At 54.0% G+C, this 21,617-nt stretch overlaps 1 protein-coding gene across 1 annotated transcript; it reads left to right on the plus strand.

The window, feature by feature from the left end:
* The first annotated feature begins 3,574 nt into the window (after nucleotides 1-3,574).
* Nucleotides 3,575-18,701, plus strand: STMN3 (stathmin 3). Its single transcript, XM_086760541.1, has 5 exons — nucleotides 3,575-3,814; nucleotides 11,906-12,001; nucleotides 12,433-12,608; nucleotides 13,098-13,289; nucleotides 13,868-18,701. The coding sequence occupies exons 1-5, from the start codon at nucleotides 3,796-3,798 to the stop codon at nucleotides 13,925-13,927; spliced, it is 543 nt and encodes a 180-aa protein (XP_086616667.1). The 5' UTR covers nucleotides 3,575-3,795; the 3' UTR covers nucleotides 13,928-18,701.
* Nucleotides 18,702-21,617: the final 2,916 nt, after the last annotated feature.

Below are 21,617 nucleotides of genomic sequence, written 5' to 3' on the forward strand. Positions count from 1 at the left end.
TTGCTGTTTCGGTTGCCAGCCTTTAAACTCCTTGAGCTGAACTTGCCTGGACTGTAAACTGGTTTTAGTTGTAGTGAATGGGCTGGAGGGCGTTGAGTTGTTCCTTCAGACCTCCGCAGCGCGCCACACAAACTGTAACAACCTTGTGAACTCTTTAACTGTACACCAGTCGTGCAAAATGAAACTGCAAAGGAAATGACTTTGTGAAGACTGTAAAATGAGAGTGTGGGATAAGGTATTTGTGATGGAGAATAAAGGTTTAAAACTCCTCGTAAGTACAGGGAATAGTGTGCCATTATTATTATTTCTTGTAAATATATCTTCCCTACATTGCAGAATAATATCAATAGTGTATCAAATCAGGTTATTTTAACTTATTTAAGTAACGTTGCTTGAAGCAGTGTTACCTCCTGCGAGAGAAGAGCTGGAAGGGTACCAAGCCCCAAAAGGAGTGTGAGTCAGCAGACGCGCTGGTGTCCAGCGGCGAAGGTGAGTCAGCACCGGCGGAGGGCTCCTTCTCCTTCTGGAGGGCTGTTCCTCTGCACCACTTACCTTACGTGACCAAGGCTGCAGTGCCAGCGCTGGCAAGTCTGTCTTCATCAGTGCTACGCCAGTTTCTTCTAAAAACTGGGGACAGAGAACACCAGATTTTTAAATTTTAAAGAGAAAAAAAGTATTTGTGGTTAAGGTGGCAAAAGAGCTGGGAAGCTTTACTGAAGCTACAGCATCAGTTTGTGTCTGGATACAGACTTGCTAAAGGCAGGCACTGGTCTTACAGCTGCGTTGTCGTTCTGGGGTTTGGCTCCCTAGGATAAACCCTGAGCTCTTGCAAGGCATGAGGCTGGAGAGGGAGGGAGAAGAGGAGAGGTTTAAAAGATTTGTCAGAGTGGCACAGAGGATTACGTGAAAGGCCAGTCCCTACAGCCGTAACGGCCTCTGCGTGGCAACCCAGACGACAGGAGCCAGGGCGGCCTCACTGCTCACTCGTTACTGGATGGTAAGGATCTTGGATGAATTATTTTTCACTTGGAGTGGTACCTTCAAGGGAAAAAAAAATTGTACAAAAGAAAAACCTTGGAAAATATCCTTAAACTCTGTGGGGAAGTGAGGATGTGGGCGGCTGAACCGAACTGCAGAGAACCTGCCAGGCAGAACGCTTGTGCGGAGCAGAAATACAAAATGAATAATTGTCATTTTTGTTCAGAGGCCGCCTAGGCAGGATCGCTCTTCCCAGACAAGCAAGAGCCCTGAGGAATGGGACAAAGAAGAGCTGCAACGACTGGCTGCGGTTCGCATGAAGGTTATTTTTCCCCTTTCAGATAGGAGAGGATTAAGTTGCCGTTCATTGTCTTTCTGAGATGTGATGGTTCCCATAGCAACAGCCTAAAAGTTTTGTTTGACCACAAAATTATTTGATTCCTTTGAATCCTGATAATCCAGAGCCTTTCTGTCTCTTCACTGTTGGGAAATAACAAAATAGCTTTCCACTTTGACCCTCCAGTTTTAGTCGCAGTCGTCCTGTTACTAGGAAGGTGAGCAAATGCTCCTTTTGCAGATGAAAAATCCGAAGCGGATGAGATCAGTGATTTGGTGGAGGCCAGAAGGAAACCGCTAGAGCAGAGTTCACAGCTTCACACGCTCAACATTTCCTGCTCTTTACCAGTTGCGGTTTCCCAGTCGCTGAGCTTCACGCTGCCAACTTTACGTACACACGATACCCGTTGAGCTGAGTGGGCCCAGGGTGACCTGAATTCCCAGCCTCCTTTACGCCTCTGTGCGGCTGAACTAGTGCACCTCCTCTCCTTCCTCATCCAGGTCCTGGCCCCGTTTCTCAAGTGCACGGGAGAGACACTAAAGAGGAAACATCCCAATAGCCCTCTTGCCTTCAGGGGAACGTGTTCCTGGGTTAGTGCTGATGTTGCTGTCACAGGTTTCTCTCCCTCAATTCTTTTTCTCCTTTCTCTTGGATTGGGATGTGTTGAAGAGAGAATCTTTTCTGTTAGTTATGGAATTTTTCTTTTGTTTTCAGCGTCGTTGAAAGTGTGTGTTAGTGGAAGAGGCTCTTCCTACGTTGAAAGACAGCTAGAAATACTTAATTATTAAAAGTGTTGAAAATATTTGCAATCAAGTAGTGAAAGAAGTGTGTGTCAGCAACTTCTTTGCTGATTCTCCATGAAAATCTGTTGCTTCCTGATAGTCTGCCTGGCTGGATGTCACGTGTGATGAAGGCACAGGACATGTGAGCCAAATACTCACCGATTTTCCCTAATCCGTACCTTCTTCTAAATAAAGGGAATAAAATGCGTGCAGTTTATACCCAGAAGCTCCAGAATATCGCAAGAGGTAGACAGACCCTCTCAGGTCCGGTAGGTAACGCAAAGCCAGAGCTCGTCCTGAACAGCGGCAGAGAATTATTCCAGGTGCCTGGGACGGCTGCCTTCGTCTGGAAACGGAGTCTGGTGTGGAAACACAGACAATTCGGCCTGCTGCCTTCAAGATAACATTGAAAATTTGTGGATAGTGTTAATATTATTCTGAATTAGAGGTATTTTCTATATTTTTCATCTTTTTAAAGACGATGTTGAAGGAGTAGGACACTTGGAGATTGGGGAAAAAATGAGGAAAAAAGGGAAATCTCTGTGTTTTTAACAGAATTCAGTAGGCACTGCCTGTGGGTCCTGCCCCTGGCCGAGGCAGAGCGCCAGCAGCTACGTGAAGATCCCTGCGGCTGCTGGAATTGTTCGGGAGTCTCTGCATTGCAGCGTGCCGGGAGATTCGGGATGTTTTCAGCCGGAGGAGCTGCGTGGCCGGCAGGAGAGGGCCGGGGGCTGGGAGGGTGGCGTGGGATGGTGGCCACGGGCCCCGGGTGGGGTTTGTGCGGCCGGGGTCGGATGGGTGCGGTTGGCAACGGGGACTTGGGGAGGGGTCCTGGTCACTGGTCCCTGATGCGTGTGCGATGCTCTAGCGGCACAGACGCATTGCCCCCTAGCAACAGCCATAGATGGAAATGGCAGAAATTACAGAAAACAGAACAGAAACGGAAAAGAAAAGAGGTCCTGATGCCTGGGGGTGCAGAGAAACCCAGTGAAGTCCCACTGAATTCAGAAAGCTCCGTTCTGCTCTTCCTTATCTACTTCTACAGCAATTTCCCCCCAAACTGCAGCCCCTTTTGTGCCCCAGTGCTGTGTGAAAAAAAAAGGTGCCTGAAAATGCCGAGCCTGCCTGGGATCCCTGCTCCCGTCGCTGTTTGCCTACAGCTGCTGCATGGTTCAGGGTCTGGGTTTTACACTTCAGCCCAGCTAAGCCAGACACCAGACCTGGCCCTGTGGGTGGGCACCACCTTGGAATGGGTAGTTAAAAAAAAAAAAAACACAAAAAAAACCCAAAAAAAAAATCAATGTATTTGCTTATTTCTGCTTTCAGCAGGGGAAAAAGCAGCTTAGCCTGACTGGAGCAGAGAAGAAAGGGAGGAAGAGGAGGAAAAACCATCTTTTCCCAGCGCCTGGCTGGGTGTGTCTCCTCGCCCCCCCGCACTGGGGCTGTGTTTCTGGCAGGCAGCCTTGCCTGGGAGGGATCTGCCGTCAGAGCCACCCAAGGAAGGAGGCCTGATACGCTAATTAATATTCCCAACTAGTGACCCTTCTTTTTCTTCCCAGCCCTTCCTTTTCTCTGGGCTCTCCACAGCGGATGGCTGCAGCCCCCTCCAGCTGAGCCCGTCCTCCCTCCCCGCAGCACTGCAGCATCTCCGCAGCTCCCTGCGTTCCTGCAGCACCCGCTCCGCGCCCCCGCAGCAGCATGGCCAGCACCGTCTCAGGTAGGACAGGCATCTTCGGGGTGGGCTTCTCCTCAATCCGCCTCGAGAACCATCAGGTTTTCTTTTCTTTTGTCATTATTTGAGGGTTTTGGTTTTTTTTTCTGTGCGTTTCGGGGGAGTTGTCTGATGGGGAGGCAGCTGGTATGGCAGCATTGTTCCCCTTCCTCCCCCGTGCACACACACCCCTCTGATGCAAGATAGCAGGTGGGCTTTTTATTTTAATATGAATACACACGCGATAAACTTGCCAATTTAAAATATCGCTGCCGTAACGTTGTGCCATAGGAAGATGCTGCTGCATGCCAATTAATTATTCTTTTTGTAACGTGATACAGCCTTTTTTTTTTTTTTTGCATAATAAAAATTTGCACGCTGCCTAGCTGGATGCAGAGAAATCAGCAATGACATTTTGTTTGGTGAAGATCAGGTATTGCCTAAAATGGGTAACGGAAAGAAAGACTGACAGTAATACCCTAGAAAATCCCCCCAGACCCAACCCGAACAACCTCGACGGGTTGCTGTGTGTTCTCAGGGCTTCCCATCCCTAGGTTTCTCCCGCAGCTCACGTTTGTCCGTTAGAAGATGCTAGAGGGGAGCGGTCCTCTGATGGCGCTGGGTGAAACCGAGTGGTGCAGGGGAAGCCCTTCCTCCCGCTGCAGCAAGACGGGGAATCGCAGGGCGGCTGCCGGGGAGCGTGGCGCCGGGGTCGGGTTTGGCTGCGGGGCGGCAGACTGCTCTGAGGATGCTGCGCTCCTTGGCTCCAGCCTGTTCCCTAAAAATGTGTCTTGCCCTGTTTAACTGGGGAGGGGGGATTCAAATGGCTGAAACTGGGAACGCGAGTGAAGGAGAAGAAAAGCCTGAAATGGTACAATGAGCGGTGGGTGGGCTTAGAAGGGCTTTTTCTTTTGAAAAAAAAAAAAAAAACAACAACCAAGTTTTCTCTTGGAAGGGCTCTGGATTCTGCGGTGCATAAAGAGGGGCTGGGGCGGGGAAGCTGCACCCGGGAGGGCTGGGGTGCGGGGCGGAACGGAGCAGCAGACAAAAAGGAAAAGCGGGCAGCGCGTTGTGCCCCCCGGGCAGGGACGCAGCCGGAGGGAGAGCAGGCAACACTGCTGCCTTCTTGCTCTGGCCTTCGCCCGTGTCGCCTGCCGTGCATTTTCTCTTCCTTTCTCCTTTTGAAAGACCAGGAGATGCAGGGGAGGGAAGGGCAGAGAGCTGGGGGGCGGGGGGTGTAAGGGTGCAGCTGATCCCGGGTGGGCTTTGCACGCAGTTGAAGATGGTAAAGCGGCGTTGTGAAAATGTGGCAGAAAACCCCCAGCTATTGTATCTGTTTCTGCACATACCCCCGTCTCGAGGAGCCTGTGCGCCAGCGCACGCTCGGGAGGTCCCACCCATCTGCCGTCCTCTCCTACAGAACAGGGCTGGACCTCGCTTGCAGCGTGGGGGTGGGGGGGACGGATCAGACTTACCAGCCATCTAAACCAAGGTTGCGTCGAACTTGAGATGGACGAGGTGGTGGAAAAAAAAATACGCGTAGGCAGAACGCAGCTTTTCCGTTTGGCGCATTCCCAGCCTCCCAGCCCACCGCACCCCTATGGCGTGTTTCATCTTCCCAAAGATGCGCTTTGACTGTCAAAGGAGACTTAGGGTGGTGAAGAAGCGTGTGCTTCAGAGAAACCACGCTTCCCTGCGGCTCAGAGAAACAATCAAAGCCATGGGAAGGCAGCGCTGTGGCAGAAGGAAGAGGAGGGAGACATTCGCCAAAGCCTCGCCCAGCCGCCCGTGCGGGGAGCAGCTCCCCGTCGCCCACGGCACGCACAGCAGGAACAGAGAGTGGCCGGGAGCGGCGGGAGAAAAAGCCAAGCAAATCCTTAAATTAAGGCAAAAGTCCTGTTTGCGTTCTTTATTTTCTTCTTTATCTGTGGCAAAAGCAAATCCGTGCTGAAGGGAGGGCGGCTGTAATTGTCTGCAGCTGGTGCCCAGGGGCTGATCCCCCTTGGGGAGATTTTCTCGGGCTTGTTTAAAAAAAACAAACAAATCCCTGGGATGAAAAGAAAGGGGGCTCGCTCCCCCCCGCCCAGCAGTCCCCTCTCCTTTCTCCCTGCCAGCTCAAGCGTTTTCCACTGGTCGTGGTGGCTGGTCGTGGTGGCGGAGCCGAGGACGCGGCACATGCTCATTGTGGGCTCGGCTGCGGTGCTGGCCCTGTGGCCAGGCACACCTCGCACCTCCTCCCCGCGGTGCCTGCACCAAGCTCGGCGCTGCGGGGCACGGCAGAAGGGCCGGCTGCCTGGGCTCTGCAGGGCTACGTAGCTTTTCCCCCCATCTGTAGGCATCTGGGCTGGATAAAGAGACAGGAGATGATGAAGCGATGCAGTGAGGCGAGAGCCCGTGGGCTTCTCTCCGCCGCTAGCGTGTCTGAGAAGGTGGGGCCAAGAGGAGACACCGGTTGGTCACTCCTGGCCTCCTGGCTGGGCACGGTAAATGTGCCTTGGCAGATCCCGAGGTTTCCCCTCCTACACTGAAACGTGAGTGCTGGGTGACTTTATGCAGGTCTGGGTTATCCCCTCAGTCCCATTTCTGGTGGACACCATTCGGTATTGCCCTGTCCTGACGCTTCTACTGCCCATGCCAGAGAGTCAGAGTCCTTTCTATCGAGCTCTCCATCGCTCCGTCTTCTCAAGAAATCACTTAGCTTCTTTTTCTTCAGGTGCTCATGGAGTCTATACAGCCTTAGAAATTTGTGATACTTTTATTGGGACTTCAGTTTTACAAGCCGAAAGAATCTATTGTAGGCCTTTTGTTTATTTGGGTTTTTTTTTTACCACTGTATCCAAATGAGAGATTGAAATCCTTGGAAAATATTTCTTCTTTCTAAAATATAGACCCTATCTTCTTTGATGTGAGGATCCCTTAGATATCTCAGAAGAGCCCTTTCTTGGGGCCTGTCACTGTTGGTTCAGATCTGGTGAATGCATTGCTTTATCAGAGGAACACATTCTCCTTCTGCAAAGGAAAAGTGGCCTGGTACGGGAACTGGAAGGCAACTGCAGATGAGACCTTTGTGGCTGCAGGATGGATGGCAGCTTCAGGCTTCCTTAGGGGGAACAGGGCTGATGATTCTTCATGACAATACTTGGAGGGACCTGAAGCTCACTAGAACTTCTACATCCCTAAATTAACTGGAAACAACATGCCTGGCTCATCCCTCCCAGTTGCCCTACTGACATGGGCTTTATTCTTCCAGATGTAAGCTTATGTTTAAAAAAAAAAGGCTCCTGTCTCCCAGGGGAGTTAAACCGATGGTCAGATCTTGGCCTGGGGTTTAGAAAGACAAAAGAGCTAGAGAGCAACCAAAGGGCAGAGGCACTTTGGCACATCCCAGCTGGTGAAGAGCTGCTCAGCGGATCTCCAACAGTCCTTGTGTTCTTTCAGGGCACCTCTACATGTTTAGAGCCCTACTAGAGAAGCTTATCTTCTCTGAGTGTGTTTATACAAACAGTGTCACTGTCTAACAGAACCATAATCCTCAGTTAATACAAAGGAAACCAAGATCCGAAGAGACCAAACGACTCTCTGTGGCCACACAGCATGTTTGTACCTGACGCATCCCGTCTTTGCCTCACGAGCTGCTGCCTTACCCGGCCCCCAGCTCCTTTGTTGCTCTTTGTCTCATCCGAACCTGACCATCTGAACCTATATTTGCCCCAAATCCACAAACCGTCTGAGACAGCTGCCTCCATTTGGCTCCTTCCTCTGCTTTATCCAGCAACCCAGGCCACGCTGCTCTCCTTCCTGACAATCAATCACCCACCCAGCCCAGGCTGCCGGGTCTCTGCTGCACAGCTTGGGCCCCCCTCTCTTGCTGAGCCCCCAAAAGAGGACATTATTTATTTGGTTATTTTCCCGAGGGCAGCCCACAAGTTCCAGTGCTCCAGCTTGAGTGATTTGCTCATGTGTTACACGGGTTGGTGTGGGGCACACGAGCTGCAAATGAAGCCTAGGAGGGAAGGAGCCGGGTGATTGGGAACCGTTCCTGGGTGACAGATCAGCAGATGTCTGACAGAAGGCAGAGTAACCCTCACATCTGCCGGTTCTCATGGATGGTTCCACATGAGCCCGTGGTAACTTCTGGGCCTCACATCCCACGGTGAGCAGCTCAGATGGTGTACGGCATCGGTGGGGGTACAACCACTGAGCTGAAAAAAACCTGGCTGGTGTTTTCTGGTTGTGTGAGCTCTCTTGCTGACCTGGCTTTGGAAGCTGGAGAGCAAGAAGATGGAAGTGAGTTAGACTGGTGTGAAGGCCTGGCTGTTATTTTCATGACAGCATTCAGACCAGGTGAGAATGTCTACAGCCCGTTGTGCTCTCAAGGCGTCTCAAGGACTATGGTTGCTTTTGTTGGGTGTGTGGCATTGCAGTCTTTGTGCTGAGGGACTTGGTTCCCTCTCTCTGGCTCCTCTGCCTTCTCTTTGTGCTTTGGCTACATTTATAATGGGACTGTTCTCATTTTTCATTATATAATATTCCCTATGGAAGCAAGTTTTACTTCTCTAGTGTTATCTTTGCAAACCAAACTGGTTTTTTGTAATAACCTTCCTTTGACCTTGCTGTCAGATATAGCACATCCAGTCTCATCCATGTGAATTACCTGAATTCATATAAATTAGGCTTGCTGTGTCTCTGAGTTATTATGAATTCCTCTGTATCGATGTTGTGGCCTCACTCTCTTTTGCTGGACATCATTAAACACCAAAAAAAAATGACAGGTGGCTTAGTCTACAATTTAATTTTATCCGCTTAGGAAGCAGAGAACAAAACTTCTAAAGCCCCAACGGGCAGTGAGCCCCACTGGCCAGGCACGTGGCGCGTGGGAAGATGGTTCCCGTTGCTCGCACACTGCACCCGTGCTCAGCCGTTCCCCCCTCTCCTGCACCGCAGCCGCCCGGGAAGCAGCTGGGTCCTGTCTCCTGGGGGTAACTCGGAGATAAACACTTGGCATGGATGGATGCTGCACGCAGCAGTCCTGCGAGGCTGCGGGGATGTGGAAGTGCAGTATGTGCTGCGCAGCACTAGAGGGAGCAGAGGAATAGGTTGACGGTTGGACGTGATGATCTTGCAGATCTCTTCCAACTGTAAGATTCTGTGATTCTGTGATTCTATGAAATGAGTTGTTCGAGAGGAGGCAAGCTGGGAGCACCCTGACCCTCTCGGTGGCTTGGGGAAGGCCCAGGTCATCTCCTTCCTTCTCCTTGCAGCAGGAGAAAGTAATTTTACCTGTGCTATATATATAGCACAGAGAAAAGTCAGGTGAAAAATTTTACTAAAGATTAATTGTTGCATGGGGTGTGCAGTGAAATATAAATGGAGCAGGATCAGACTGAGCTCATTGCAGGGCATACATTTCAGAAATGCTGGGGAACTGACTGCACCTTTTTGGATCAGATTGTAGCTTAAGAGCTACTCAGGCTCCCAGGAAGGCAGCAAAACACGAGCTTACCCCACTTTACAGGATAGGACTCTGCTATATTTTCTATACCTTCTACAGTTTATTCACCTCTTCATTTACCAAACTCGGTTATTTGCAATGTTTCACCCCCGTTCTACTATGAAAGCAGTGAAGTGTTATGACTTAGTGATGAAGACCATACCAGAGTGAATGAACTTGCTTCTGATCCTTCTGTTGCAGTGTTTGCCTAAAAAGAAATGTAAAATACCAGTAATTCATACCTGAGTGAGCAGCCTGTCCTAATCCTCTCCCCGTCAGCGGGACAAAGCTCTTGCTGCACCTCTGAGACCGAAGTGATGCTGTGGTGCCAAGTCCCTTCAGAACAGAGTCAGAGAGCTTCCTGATTTATGCACACATACAATATTTGCTTAGTGTAAGCTGAATTTATTTTTACCAACTTAGCAGAAGTAAAAAATGCAAATAGTTGCTTAAATAAAAAGTTCAGCATTTCCTGTCTCATTGTTTTTAAAATATATCCATTTGGGCACTGGAAGACATACAGCCTTTCCTGGACAGGACTTGTTGGCCATGCCATATTCTGGCCAGCCAGCTCTCTTATCTTGGTTCAAGGATTTTGTCCACTGGCATAAATATGTCCCCAAACCCTTTTATCTATTGGCAAATGTGAGTGCAGATGCCTCTGAAGTACGTTCTAGTGCTGAGGCTTGGGATGCTGATCTTTTACCCCTGGGAGTTTTAAGCGTGGCTTTTCTGATGCAGCTGTGATTGAGATTTAGCTTTGCTTCAGGAGATCTTGGGTTTGATCTTCATTGACCCAGTGGCCCAGAGGTTATGTTTCTCACTTTTATTTACTGAATCAGAGGATCTACCTCTCCTCACAGGAAACCTTTTCTTATTTTAGCCTGTTAACAGGCTCTTGGACACACGTGCCGCCTATTGTTTGTCGCTGGATGTGTCAAATCAAAAGTGCGTGGGAGCGAGGGCATTGCTGTGGATGCTTCCGTGTCCCACGGGTGTAACGGCTGGCTCCGGAGCAGAGGCGGGGAAGTCTCAGGGCTCCATTTATTTCCCAGGGGGTGGGGCAGTGGTGATTTCTCAGGGGGTCGGTCCTTCCCTCTCTTCATCCGGATGCCCCCAGCGTGTTGCTGCTTGTGGAGCTCCCTGGGGCGGTGGTGTCGAACGGGCAGTTCCTGGGCCGGGGGGGCGGCGGTGCTGACCGGACAGCTCCCGGCGGTGCTGACCGGACCGCTCCCGTGGTGCTGAACGGACAGCTCCTGGGGCGGGGGGCCCCGGCACTGGCGGGGGGCGGGTCTCGGTCCGCCGCCGCCGTTCCCGCTGCTCTCCCCGTCTCCAGCGGGAGCGCGGGCTGCAGCACCGCGGGGAAGACGCAGAGCACTTGCACAGCTCGCTGTGCGCTGCCGCAGCTCGGGGAAGCGGTGCCCTTTCGTCCTCTCACTCCTTTTTGTGGTAATTGACGGAGAGGGACGGTCGGTTTGCTCTACAGAAGGGAAAGCGGGACCCAATGGAGTGGAGGCAGCTGCAAAATCCCTACAACAGACCTCCGGAAAGGCAGGGCCTGCAGCACGCGCTCCTCTAGACAGCATGGTGAAAGCAGTATGGGGGAGGCCTACTGAAGTTCAAGCAATGAAATACAAAGCACAAATGCTAGGAGACAATTAAATGAGTGGATCGGGGATGAGGCACATTGGCTTAATGTCTTGGTTTCAGCCAGGAGCAGACATGATGGTAGAGCAACGACCTTGGTGCGTGCTTTGTTTCTATTGAATGTCTCTTCTTTAGTCCAGGGGACCCTGCTCTGGGCTCCAGGCAGCACGTTATGGGATACATGGGCTGCATGCCACGGCTTCTAGCATGATACAGCACTCTCAGAGGCTTTCCAAAGAGTTTTTTCATTAAGAATAAAATCAAAGATGTCCAGCTCTGTGGCTGGCACTGCTGATGTCAACTGTTCCTATTTGGTTTATGTTTAACAGCAGGACAGGGCAGGGTATTAAAATCAGAATGTGAAGCAAACTGGAAAATGTTCAGTAAAGATCTGAGCCCCAGGGACTGTCAGTTAGCAAAAGGAGGGCGGTACTTAGGATGAAGTTCTGTACCTAGGAGGGAAAATAAGGGCAAGTATGAAGCAGGCATATAAAACCACTGCTTTCCCACCCGAGTAGCTGCAGGAAGGCAGAGGAGAAGATCTAAAAGGTGCTTCTGAGAGCATGTGGTACACAGGATGATTTTTTTTCCCCAGAATTGTTCTGCCTCTAACGCCTTTTCATATCACAAAGTGTTGGAGATTTCCCTTTCCTGGCCCGGTGCAGGGTCTTGCTCTGAAGGTAGCAGGGCAGATCCCCCACAGAAGCACGTCCCTCCAGCTGGGGTAGATTCCTGCTGCCTGTCTCCCGTGGCATTTGCTGCGCTGACAGCTGATGTGGTTCACTCTAGAGCAGATGCTGCCTGGGGACCTTTTGGCAACCTGTGGCAGCCTGGAGAAGCCTCCGTTGCATCTGGTAGCTACACACGGGTTTCCTTGTGTCTGCTTGCCTCTTTTCTCCCTGAAAAAGCGCTGCCATTGCCATTAGACTCTCTTCTCATTGCTGTTTTGTATTTTTCAGCCTACAAGGAGAAAATGAAGGAGCTGTCTCTGCTCTCCCTCATCTGCTCCTGTTTCCACACCCAGCCCCATCCCAATACCATCTACCAGTATGGAGGTAGGTCACCAGCTCCCACAGCAGCCACAGCATCGTTAGCAGGCAGCGTGGGAGCTCGTCAGCGCACTGGGCTGTCCCGTCCTGGAGCAGCAACCCGTGTCCCAGCCCGGGGCTCTCTGTTCAGCCTCCTTTCTTGGTTTATTTTATTAATGTAACCCACATTTTCCCAGAAAGAAACTGCTTGTGGAGGCTGCCTGCTTCGTCCTGGGGTGGCAATGTGCCCTTTCTGTAATTATGCTGGGAATTTAAATGGATTGCATTGGTTTGAGGTGGGGATGAAGCTGATCACTAATTGGGGAATTTTGGGGACAGAACAAAATCATCCAGGTCAGGACATGGGAACACCCTAATTTCTTTGTGAAGAGCTCGGTGCCCTCAGTTGAACGCTCTCCTGAGTGTCACAGAGCCTCTGTTTTTTTCCCCCCTCAAAGATATGGAGGTGAAACAGCTGGATAAGAGGGCATCAGGCCAGAGCTTCGAAGTGATCCTGAAGTCCCCTTCAGATTTATCTCCCGAGAGCCCGATCCTTTCCTCCCCCCCCAAGAAGAAGGACCTGTCCTTGGAGGAGCTGCAGAGGAGGCTGGAGGCTGCGGAAGAGCGGAGGAAGGTAACGAGATGTCCTGTAGAAGCAATGACTTTTCTGTGACGGGTACCAATCGCACCAAACCCTAAATCTGGCCTAGCAGGGGCCATCTCAAATGGCTGGTAGCGGTGTTCTTACGCTTACTGCGTTCTGCCCTAGATTGTCAGGTGGGACGTGGGAGTCACACAGTGGGGTTCTGCAGCCTGGTTTAGGCGGGGAATTGGACTTGATCATCATCATCATCCTCTCCTTAGAACTGCGCGGTACGGGGCCCTCTCGGTCCCCTGAGTGTGACCTGTCTGGGAGCTGCGGAGGATGCAGCAGCTGGTCCCGGCAGCCATTGCCCCATAGCAGCTGGAAAAAGGTCTCAGAGCATCTTCCAAGCATGGGATGGAGGGGGGTGGCAGAGTGGTTTTGCACAGAGGAGATGGTCAGAGAGCCTCTCTGGGGAGCTGAAGGCTGGGAGAGCCTCTTTGGTTGCCTTACGCCTCTCGTGCCGCCTTGCCCCGGCAGACCCAGGAGGCGCAGGTGCTGAAGCAGCTGGCGGAGAAGCGGGAACACGAGCGGGAGGTGCTGCACAAGGCGCTGGAGGAGAACAACAACTTCAGCCGCCTGGCCGAGGAGAAGCTCAACTACAAGATGGAGCTGAGCAGGGAGATCCGCGAAGCACATCTGGCTGCCTTGAGGGAGCGGCTCCGCGAGAAGGCGAGTGTGGCGCCCCGGAGAGGGGCGGGCGCTGATGCCCACGGCGGGGTTTGGGGTCTGGTCACTGTGGGGTCGTCCCAGAGCGACGGGCACAGGGGAGCAGGTGTTTGGTTGGCGGTGGAAAGCAGGCTGTGGAGCGTCCCTGCTCCGGAGCAGCATGAGGAGGGGGGTTGAGTCCTTCAAGGTCAGTAGAGAAAACCCCAACCGGCTGATCTTGAGAAGTGCAAGCTCAAAGGCAGAGGATCGGGCCCACCTCACGTCTGGGGGCTGCGTGGCCGAGGGGCTTTGCAGAGAGGAGCCAGGAACGCGCTCGCTGTAGGTTCACGTTGCCTCCAGGCTCCCGTGGATGAGGTGCTTTGCTCTTTGCCGGCGTAACCTGCTGTCCTCAGGGCGCCTCGGATGGGAAACTGGTCTGGTTTTGATTTTTTTTGGCTGGTGCAAATCCTGCGTGCGGGAGAGGAGGAAAATAGAGATTGCAGGAGCGGGAAGTGTCAGCCTGTAGCGGTCAGGAGGCATCAGCAGCTCTAGGCTTGCCCTAAAGATTTACCCGCCTGGTGTCGTCTCTCCCGTCCTTGCAGGAACTGCACGCAGCTGAAGTTCGCAGGAACAAGGAACAGCGGGAGGAGATCTCTGGATAAAGGGCTTTTCTACACATCTAGCACCTGGTTCCTGTTAACAAAGCAACCAATCGACCAACCAACACATTTTCTTTTGTTTGTCTAGATGCGACCTTCGGTTCTCCATCCCCCCCCCTCCCCGGTGTTCGTCCCCCAGCTACACGCTTCTCTATCTCGGCATCCTTAATCGTCAGTTCTTGTGGGGATTCACGGATCGTAGGGACCTCTAAGCAGAATAGCGACTAGTTCACATGAAATAGAGAATTGATTGATCAATCAGGCAATCAAACAGCTTCTTTGGAGGGTTTTGTCCTTTTTTTTAAAAAAAAATAATATTTCTTAAACTGATGTAAAAAAAAAATAATTAAGATATTAATAAATTCAACCAGCAGTGTCATGAAGATACGGATTTCGTATCCGGGGCTTTTACTCCTCTTGGTGTTTGCTCTGAGCCAAGTGTCAGTTTCAGAATAACGGGAAGCAAGCGATCATTTCTGTGAGGGAGGTGGAACAGGGAGCAGCCCCGTGTCGGCCAGCGCTAGGAGACAGGGATGAGAGGGACCGGACGGCTCGGGAGCCGCGGCGCGCAGAGCCCCCGTCTCGCCAACCGCCCCCTCCCCGGCAGAGCGGGGACCGAGAGGCCTCGGCCGAGCAGCCCGGGAGAACCGCAGACGGCGATCGCATCCGCGGCTCCGCCGGAGCCCTGGGAGAGGACGCTCGGTCTGCGGGCTCTCCGGTGCTCCCACAACGTGGGATTTCACCCCAGTAAGAAAGCAAATCCAACAGAGACGTGCGTGGTTGTGAGAGAGCCTTTTGGTGAGCAGAATGATCGCCCGTCCCTCCTTCCAAAGACGGGTGTGACTCTTCGCTGCCGTTCCAGGGCAGTTCTGCGGTGAGGGGGAGGAGACGACCCCACGCTCATTTCTCGCCTATCTTTAGCTTTCCAGGGCCTCGTTTAAAGAACAAATTGTCTCTTGATGAAGGTAGGGATGAGCAGGGAGCATGCAGAGATGCTTTTGGCAGCCAAAGCCCATGGACTCCCTCACCTCCTCATGTCACGGCTCGGGGAGGCAGCCAGGGCCCGGGCCGCCACCGCGCAGGGCGAGGGGCAGCCGCCCTCCGCCGCGATCCGCAGACCCGCTCCCCTCGTCCTGCCTCTGCCGTGAAAAGCCTGAGCGGAGACGTTGCGCCTGACGAGCGGGGCACGGCCGCCTTCCGGCACGCGGGGCTCGCAGGACGCGGTGCCGGGGATGCGGTGCCGCAGGAGCGTGGTCCTTGCAGAGGACTCAGTGGAAGCTGCGTTCATTTGAGGCAGAAGGTAAAACGAATTCTCCTCTGTCCAGCGCTTGGAGATCACTGGGTTGCTGTATTTTTTTACCAGAGCGGTGCGGTGTTTCGGGGGCGCCTGGTCGGTATTTATGCCAGGGTCCCGCTCCCCCCGCCTCGCGATGGCCCCTGCGTCCTGGCTGCCCTCTCAGCCCCTGGCGCAAACCAAGGTCCAAGGCACCGAGGTGTTTCGTTAGCGGTGATGGGCGTCCTCTGCACCCTGAGCCTCCAAAGAACCGAGGCTGGGGGGCTGGGGGACTCCTGCCCGGGGCTTGGCAGCATCCTTGGGGGATAAATCAGGCACGCAGAGGGCGCAGATGTGGGCACGGGGCTCCCCGGGGACCCCGCTCTGCATGGCGATGCGGGGAATAACGATCCCCTCGCCTCCCCACCCCGCTGAGGAGGAAACCATCGCCGAGCCTGTCAGAAGCTGAGGTTTTCTGCCCCCCTGTGCTTTAATTGGGTGAAAAATTGGTTACGGCCCGGGGCGAGCATCAGGCGGTCGCAGAAACCCCCCAAAAGCCGAAGAGCGGCCGCTGCTGGAGGTCGGATCCCGGGGCTCTCTGCCGATCTCCCAGCTGGATCCGGCAGCGGTCCCTCGGCTGCGGTTTGGCTGGGGGACTCCGCTCCCGGAGGGAAGGGCTGCCTCGCTGCCAGCCCCTCCGCCCGGGCCGGGGAGGACAGGGCTGACGGAAAGCCCCAGCGCTGTCCGGTAAGGATGGAAACAAGATTTAGGGCAAAGAGGAAGGAAACTGAGGGTTGAATTTCTTAACAGTAGCAATGATCAGTTTATAGTAGCAGCTGTCTTAGATAAGCGTCTGTGTAGAGCGCGGCATCACCGCCAGCATCACCTCATTCACATAGTGACGAGACATTTTAAAAAGTTTAAAAAAAGTAATACTAATTTAAGAGTAATTTAAATGAAATGTTTGTGTGTAAGAAATGGTTGAAACTGTCAAGCGTCTGTGTCCCGCGCTGGCGGGACCTGAGACGGTCTCTGCGAGATATTAACCCCGTCCTGCTCTCTGTGGTGCTGCGTGTTTGCTTGGTGTGTAATTCTGACCTGGAGCTTGTTGTAAATACTGGTTTTAGTACTATAATGACTAATTATGACTATTTGACTATTCTCAGAAATGTACTCATGAGCAGGAGTTTGAAAGAGGAGAGACGAGCGTTTTCACTCCCTGCGTGGGGCTCAGGAGGAGGCAGCGGCTGGGTCAGGTGAAGGCCGGGTGCTGGCGGGGTGGGAGTGCCGGACTGGAGAGCAGCTGGAAAATCAGGGAATGGGGAGCGGGAGGCAGCTCAGTCCAGCAGGCAGGGTGGCGAGAGCGGGACGGGCTGCTCCTCGTGCCGGGAGGAGGAGGAAGGGCTGCGAGGTGGAATAGAGGCGATGCTTCAATTCCGGTACCTTGGATGCAGGGTGAGCCCAAACCTCCTGGTGCGAGGGGTCCGGGCTGCTCCCCGGTTTTGCATCCGTAACGTCGGGGGCCCGGCTCTGTTGCTGCTGCCGAGATGCGTTGTGCCACGGAAACAGCCTTGTCTGTGGGCCCAGGCGCGTGAGGCGCCGCCGAGCGGTGTTCGCCCGGTGCGGGTGGATGTAGTAGGGATGGCGGGGAGCTGGACATTCGTCCGGCACCGCTGGACGCTATCGGGGAAACGTGTGACTGCTTTGGCCGCGTGTTTTGGCTGCGCGAGGGGCGTCCACCCACCCACCATGCTGCTCCAAACCGGCACCAGCAGCCGCGGTGGCGGCACACAGCACGGTGCGGGATCACGGCTGTTTCATGCCTTTCCATCTCCCAAGTAATGGTTGTGTGCAGCACCATACTTCATGCCTCAATTGAGACTTAATTAAGTATCCTCATTAACATCCCAGCCTCATTCCCGGACCGTTCCCACGTTCTGTGGTCGCGGACATGGCATGCAACCCACCCAGTTTCCAGGGCCGCCATCCTACTGGGAGGGCTTGAGGTTCCTCACTGATCCTCGGAGATGTTACCACTCCGGCTCTGTCAGAACGGTTAGCAGCCCTGGCAGGGAGAGCATCCTCGAGGCGCGGGCAGCGTCTCTGCCCGGACCGCGAACGTTGGCACTTGTGCGAGGCAGGAAAGGCGGGTGGGTGACAATTCATCATGCGCACACGTAGACCTTTCAAACGGCTCTCCTGGAGAGGGGCCTCTGGTTCGAGCAAGATGGAGAAGCTGACGCTAAATGAGCTCCCAGCCGGCAGTCGGGCGATGAGCGAAGCTGCGCAGGAGCTGGGACAACCGGCCTCGTACCCCAAATTAAAGCTCTGCGCTCACCTCAGCCCACACAGCGCAGTGCTCAGCTCCGTCCGTAAGCGGGTGCTGGCCCCTCAGACTGCTGGACCGAGCCGATTCCTTGTCTTATCACGTTTGAGTCCCCAAAAAATCTTGCTCTAACCCAGATGCGGGGTTGCCTTTGAGCTGGCCTCCCGGGGCCGGTGGCAGTTTGCGGTTGCATGCGTCCTACCGTGGGGCGGGTTGGCATCGCTGCTCCTCCCGCGATGTAAACGTCGGCTCGCTTGCTTTTGCTTGGCCCAGTGCGAGCTGGCCCTGGCTCTGCAGAGCCGGTCTCACGGGGTCCGTTTAAGCCCGCTGCGTTACTTCCTTCCCTCGCAGCGGCTGTGCACACGCGCACAGGAACACGTACGTGGAAACGATATATGCACATACACTCATATGCCACTTGAAATGAGTCAGGGAGCAGCTGTTTACGGTGCTAGAGATTCCTTACTGTCCGTGCTAGGGACGAGACGGCGTAGCAAGGCCAACAAACCCCACCTCTGTAGTCAGTCGTCTTCAAGTAAAGCAGAAGAGGGGCGCTGGCCAACACCTACGTTTGGGTGTCCTGTGGCCCCCGGGGTGCCGGGAGGCAGCCGCCCCTACCCGCCGCCGGGACGGTGGGACCGAGCGTGGGGGACAGCCGAGCGTCCCAGCCCTGGCATCCCCCAGGCCTCAGTTTCCCCTCCCTGTGACAAGGGGACACCGACGCTCCCTGCCCCGCGGGGACGGCGGGAGAGCCGACGCATCCGTGGCTCTGAAATGCTCTGAAAGTGGGAAGTGCCCAGGCCCCGAGTCGTGGTAGGCATCTGTCCATCCCGGGAGGAACGCATGGCCCAGGGCTGCCGGCGGAGGTTTGGAAGATGACTGCGTGGCCGCGGGGCTGAGCCGTAACCCCAGGGCTCAGCACCCCGGCCGCCCTCCCGGGCAGGATTCGCTCCTCCTGCCGCGGCCTGGGCCACCCTCGCTCGGGGCGGGTGGGCAGCCGGGCGGGGAGCTGGCGCGGCGTCGTGGAAGGACTTTCCATCACTAACAGAGCCTCGTCCGGTTCCCTTTGGTCCGCCGCGTGCATTTCATTGTCAACTTGAGGTTGTTGTTGTGCAAAAGAAGTGATTATGAAAAATAAAGAAAAAATAAAAAAGAAATAAACTTGGTATGAAACCCTATGTGTCCACCTCTCTCCATAAATGGATTGTTTTACTTCTGAGGCTCCTCTTTGTGCTGTGAGAATACCAATAAAGTGCATTAAACGGAAAATGGACCTAAAGATCTAACAGAACAGACTTCAAGCATCTGTATGCTAAATGAGTGCCTTGAAGGCAGCATAAAAGATGCGGAGATCCATAGTTCATCGCCATTCTGAGAGGGAAAAAATAATAAAATGCTTGAAGGAGGGCACTGCTGACATCCCGTGCAGCGGGAAACGGGAGGGTATGTGAAGTCTTTACAGAGGAAGATTGAAAAAACATAAGACAACTAAAATACAATAAATCCAGCTCTGGAAAACACGTGAGCTGCTTTTTTAAAAGAAACCCAGTGCTTGCCTAACGAGCTTTTCCTGAGAAAGGATCCAGCCTTCCCCCTGGGCTGGACACGGAGGGGGAGCGGGGCTGCGGTTCCCACGGAGAGGGGACCCCACCCCGGAGACCCTGCACGGCCAACGCCCAAAACCACATCCCTGGGGCAAGATACCCCAACCGGCCAGAGAGCTGCGGCTGAGAACAGGGAGGTGTGTAATCCGCGGGGACAGCGGCGGGGAAGGAGCGTACGGGAAGCTAAACCGAGGGGAAGGCAGGAGGTGGAGAATTTTCATTCCCGGGGCAGCTTTTCTCCAAGGGCGGGGAGGTCGGGGCCGGGGCCATCACCGCATCGGCATCGCGGCGGCGGCCGAGCAGCCCAGGCCCGATGCTCTTCCCACGTGTGCGCAGGACGCTGCCGCCCACACAAACAGGATCTCTATTTTTGCGGCGTGACCTTCCTGATGTTAGAGATAACCACCTAACTGCAAACGCAGTGTTGCTCACTTTCCTTCCAAGGTTTGCTGCAGAAAAAAACAGGAATGTAGTCAAGTAAGCCTCGGGAAAACAGGCACAGTGCCTCTGTGCCACAAAATTCAAGAGATATCAGCGACGCCAAGCGTGGTCAGCCTCTAATTAGTTAATTCGAGTCAGATCCTTCATCCTCGTGCGATCTGAAGGAGCAAACCGCAGCGGAACGGGATGCGCTGGGGAGAGGGTGGGCGGGAGGAGCAGCGGGCGTCACAGGGGCTCCCACCGCCGTCGAGCCCCCGCCCACGCACGCAGCCCTGGGTGCCGAGCGCCCGCAGGTAGCACCCAGAGAGCACAAAGACACGATACTGAAGTCCTGGGCCAGATTGTTGTCACCCACCAAAATGCTTCTTCCAAGACCAAAACCAGGCCAACAAAGCAAAATACCGTACGTAACTCTTGGAAGGAGCCCTGCCAAGGGCTTGAGCTGAGTCTGAGTGAGGGGAAGGGAACAGCGGCTCCGGCAAGGCAGGCAAAAAAAAGAAAAAAAAATAGATTTTGCGGAGTAATTTGCTAAAGGTTTGAAAAACAACTCCTTTCTCAGCAGCCTCCCGGGCTGTAAGGCGGGAGGAGCCTGCCAGCCGATGAAGTGGCAGAGCAGGGAGCAGCGAGCGGATCAGGCGCCAGGAGAATTCCTCCCGGCCGTGGGTGCCGGGGAGGAGCCAAGGAGGTTCCCCTTGTCCCGATCTGACAGCAAAAGCAAGGTTTTTTCTTTCCAAGAGGCCACCAGCTGCCGGGAAAACTGGAGCAGGGCAGCATTTGCCGCCTTCTTACCATCTTTATCACGCCTCTGCCGTCACGCGGAGCTGGTTACGGCGGCAGAGGGACCTTTCGTCTGCCCCAGGGTGCTGCAGTGGAAAAGTGCTGGTTACTGTTGAGTGTCTTGGAGAAGGAAAAGAAATAAAACTCTGTGGAGTGTCACTTTAATGAGCATTAGCTTGGGTAAGGTGGGCAAGGAGGAAAGCGAGCTGGCAGCGGGTTATCGGGCAGGGTTGGTCTGGATGGGGAGGATGGAAAAAGAAAAGGGAGAGCTTTGGAAAAAATGAGGACTAAATAAAGCACGAGTTTATTAGAAATTCCTGTAAAAAAAAAATTACTGCTAAGCAGACCAAACACACAGGCGCTGGCCAGCCACACCACCTGAACGCAGGGCAGAAAAAGCCACTCGTCAAGGAGCTGCGAGAAGGCGACAGAACTAAAACACACCGAGAGCTTTTAAAAGACGGGATTCACGACTTTCTAGCCCTCTGGTCTGGCTCTTCCTTTTTCAGAACATGTTAACACCCGCCCGCCTGCAGAAAAAGCGCGATGCGGTAAGATCGTGTGAAATGTCCTCCCTGAAAAATCACTGCACGCCTTTCACACCCCGGACCTCACGGGCACAGCCCAGAGACGGCAGCAATTAAACCAAAACCCACAGGAGCTGGAGGTGGCCGGGGGAAGCCCCAGAGAAATCGCAGCACGATATTTAGGGCGGATACGCAGCACGACTTGGGTGCAGCCTCGGGGACGGTTCCTGGGCCCCGCATCGGGCAGGACGCCACCGACCGCGGATCAAACGGCAGCACTGCGGCGTTGCACGGCGCCCGCGTCGCGTGCCCCCCGCCTTGCAGGGACAACGGCACTTCTCAGTCCCTAACCAGCCCTCGGCCAGGACACGCGGCAGTCTGCAAAGCTCGGGGACGGCTCGCAGACGTCTTGGGGTGGAGGGAGGCGTCTGCCGTGACGGAGCAAACCCGCGCGGGGCGTTCCCGAGCTGCACGAAAAACAGCCACGGAATCTAAACATTCCACAGACGCGGCCACTTTCTCTTCCAGGTGCAAAACACACTTTTCTATCTCCCCTTTTACAATTCATTGCTGATAAGGACAATAAAAGAGCCCTCAGAGAACTTCTTTATCTCTTCCAAGTTTTTATTGGGCCTGTTGAATCGGGGGCAAAGCCGTGCCACGGGGCTCTCGCAGGGCTGCGGCGTGTACCGTAAACGTGGGTGGGAACGCAGACGCCCACAGCTCTCGCTGGGAGCCAGCCCCG

Source organism: Chlamydotis macqueenii, chromosome 16 (genome assembly GCF_036417535.1).
Source record: "Chlamydotis macqueenii isolate bChlMac1 chromosome 16, bChlMac1.mat, whole genome shotgun sequence".
In the NCBI taxonomy this organism is placed as follows: Eukaryota; Metazoa; Chordata; class Aves; order Otidiformes; family Otididae; genus Chlamydotis; species Chlamydotis macqueenii.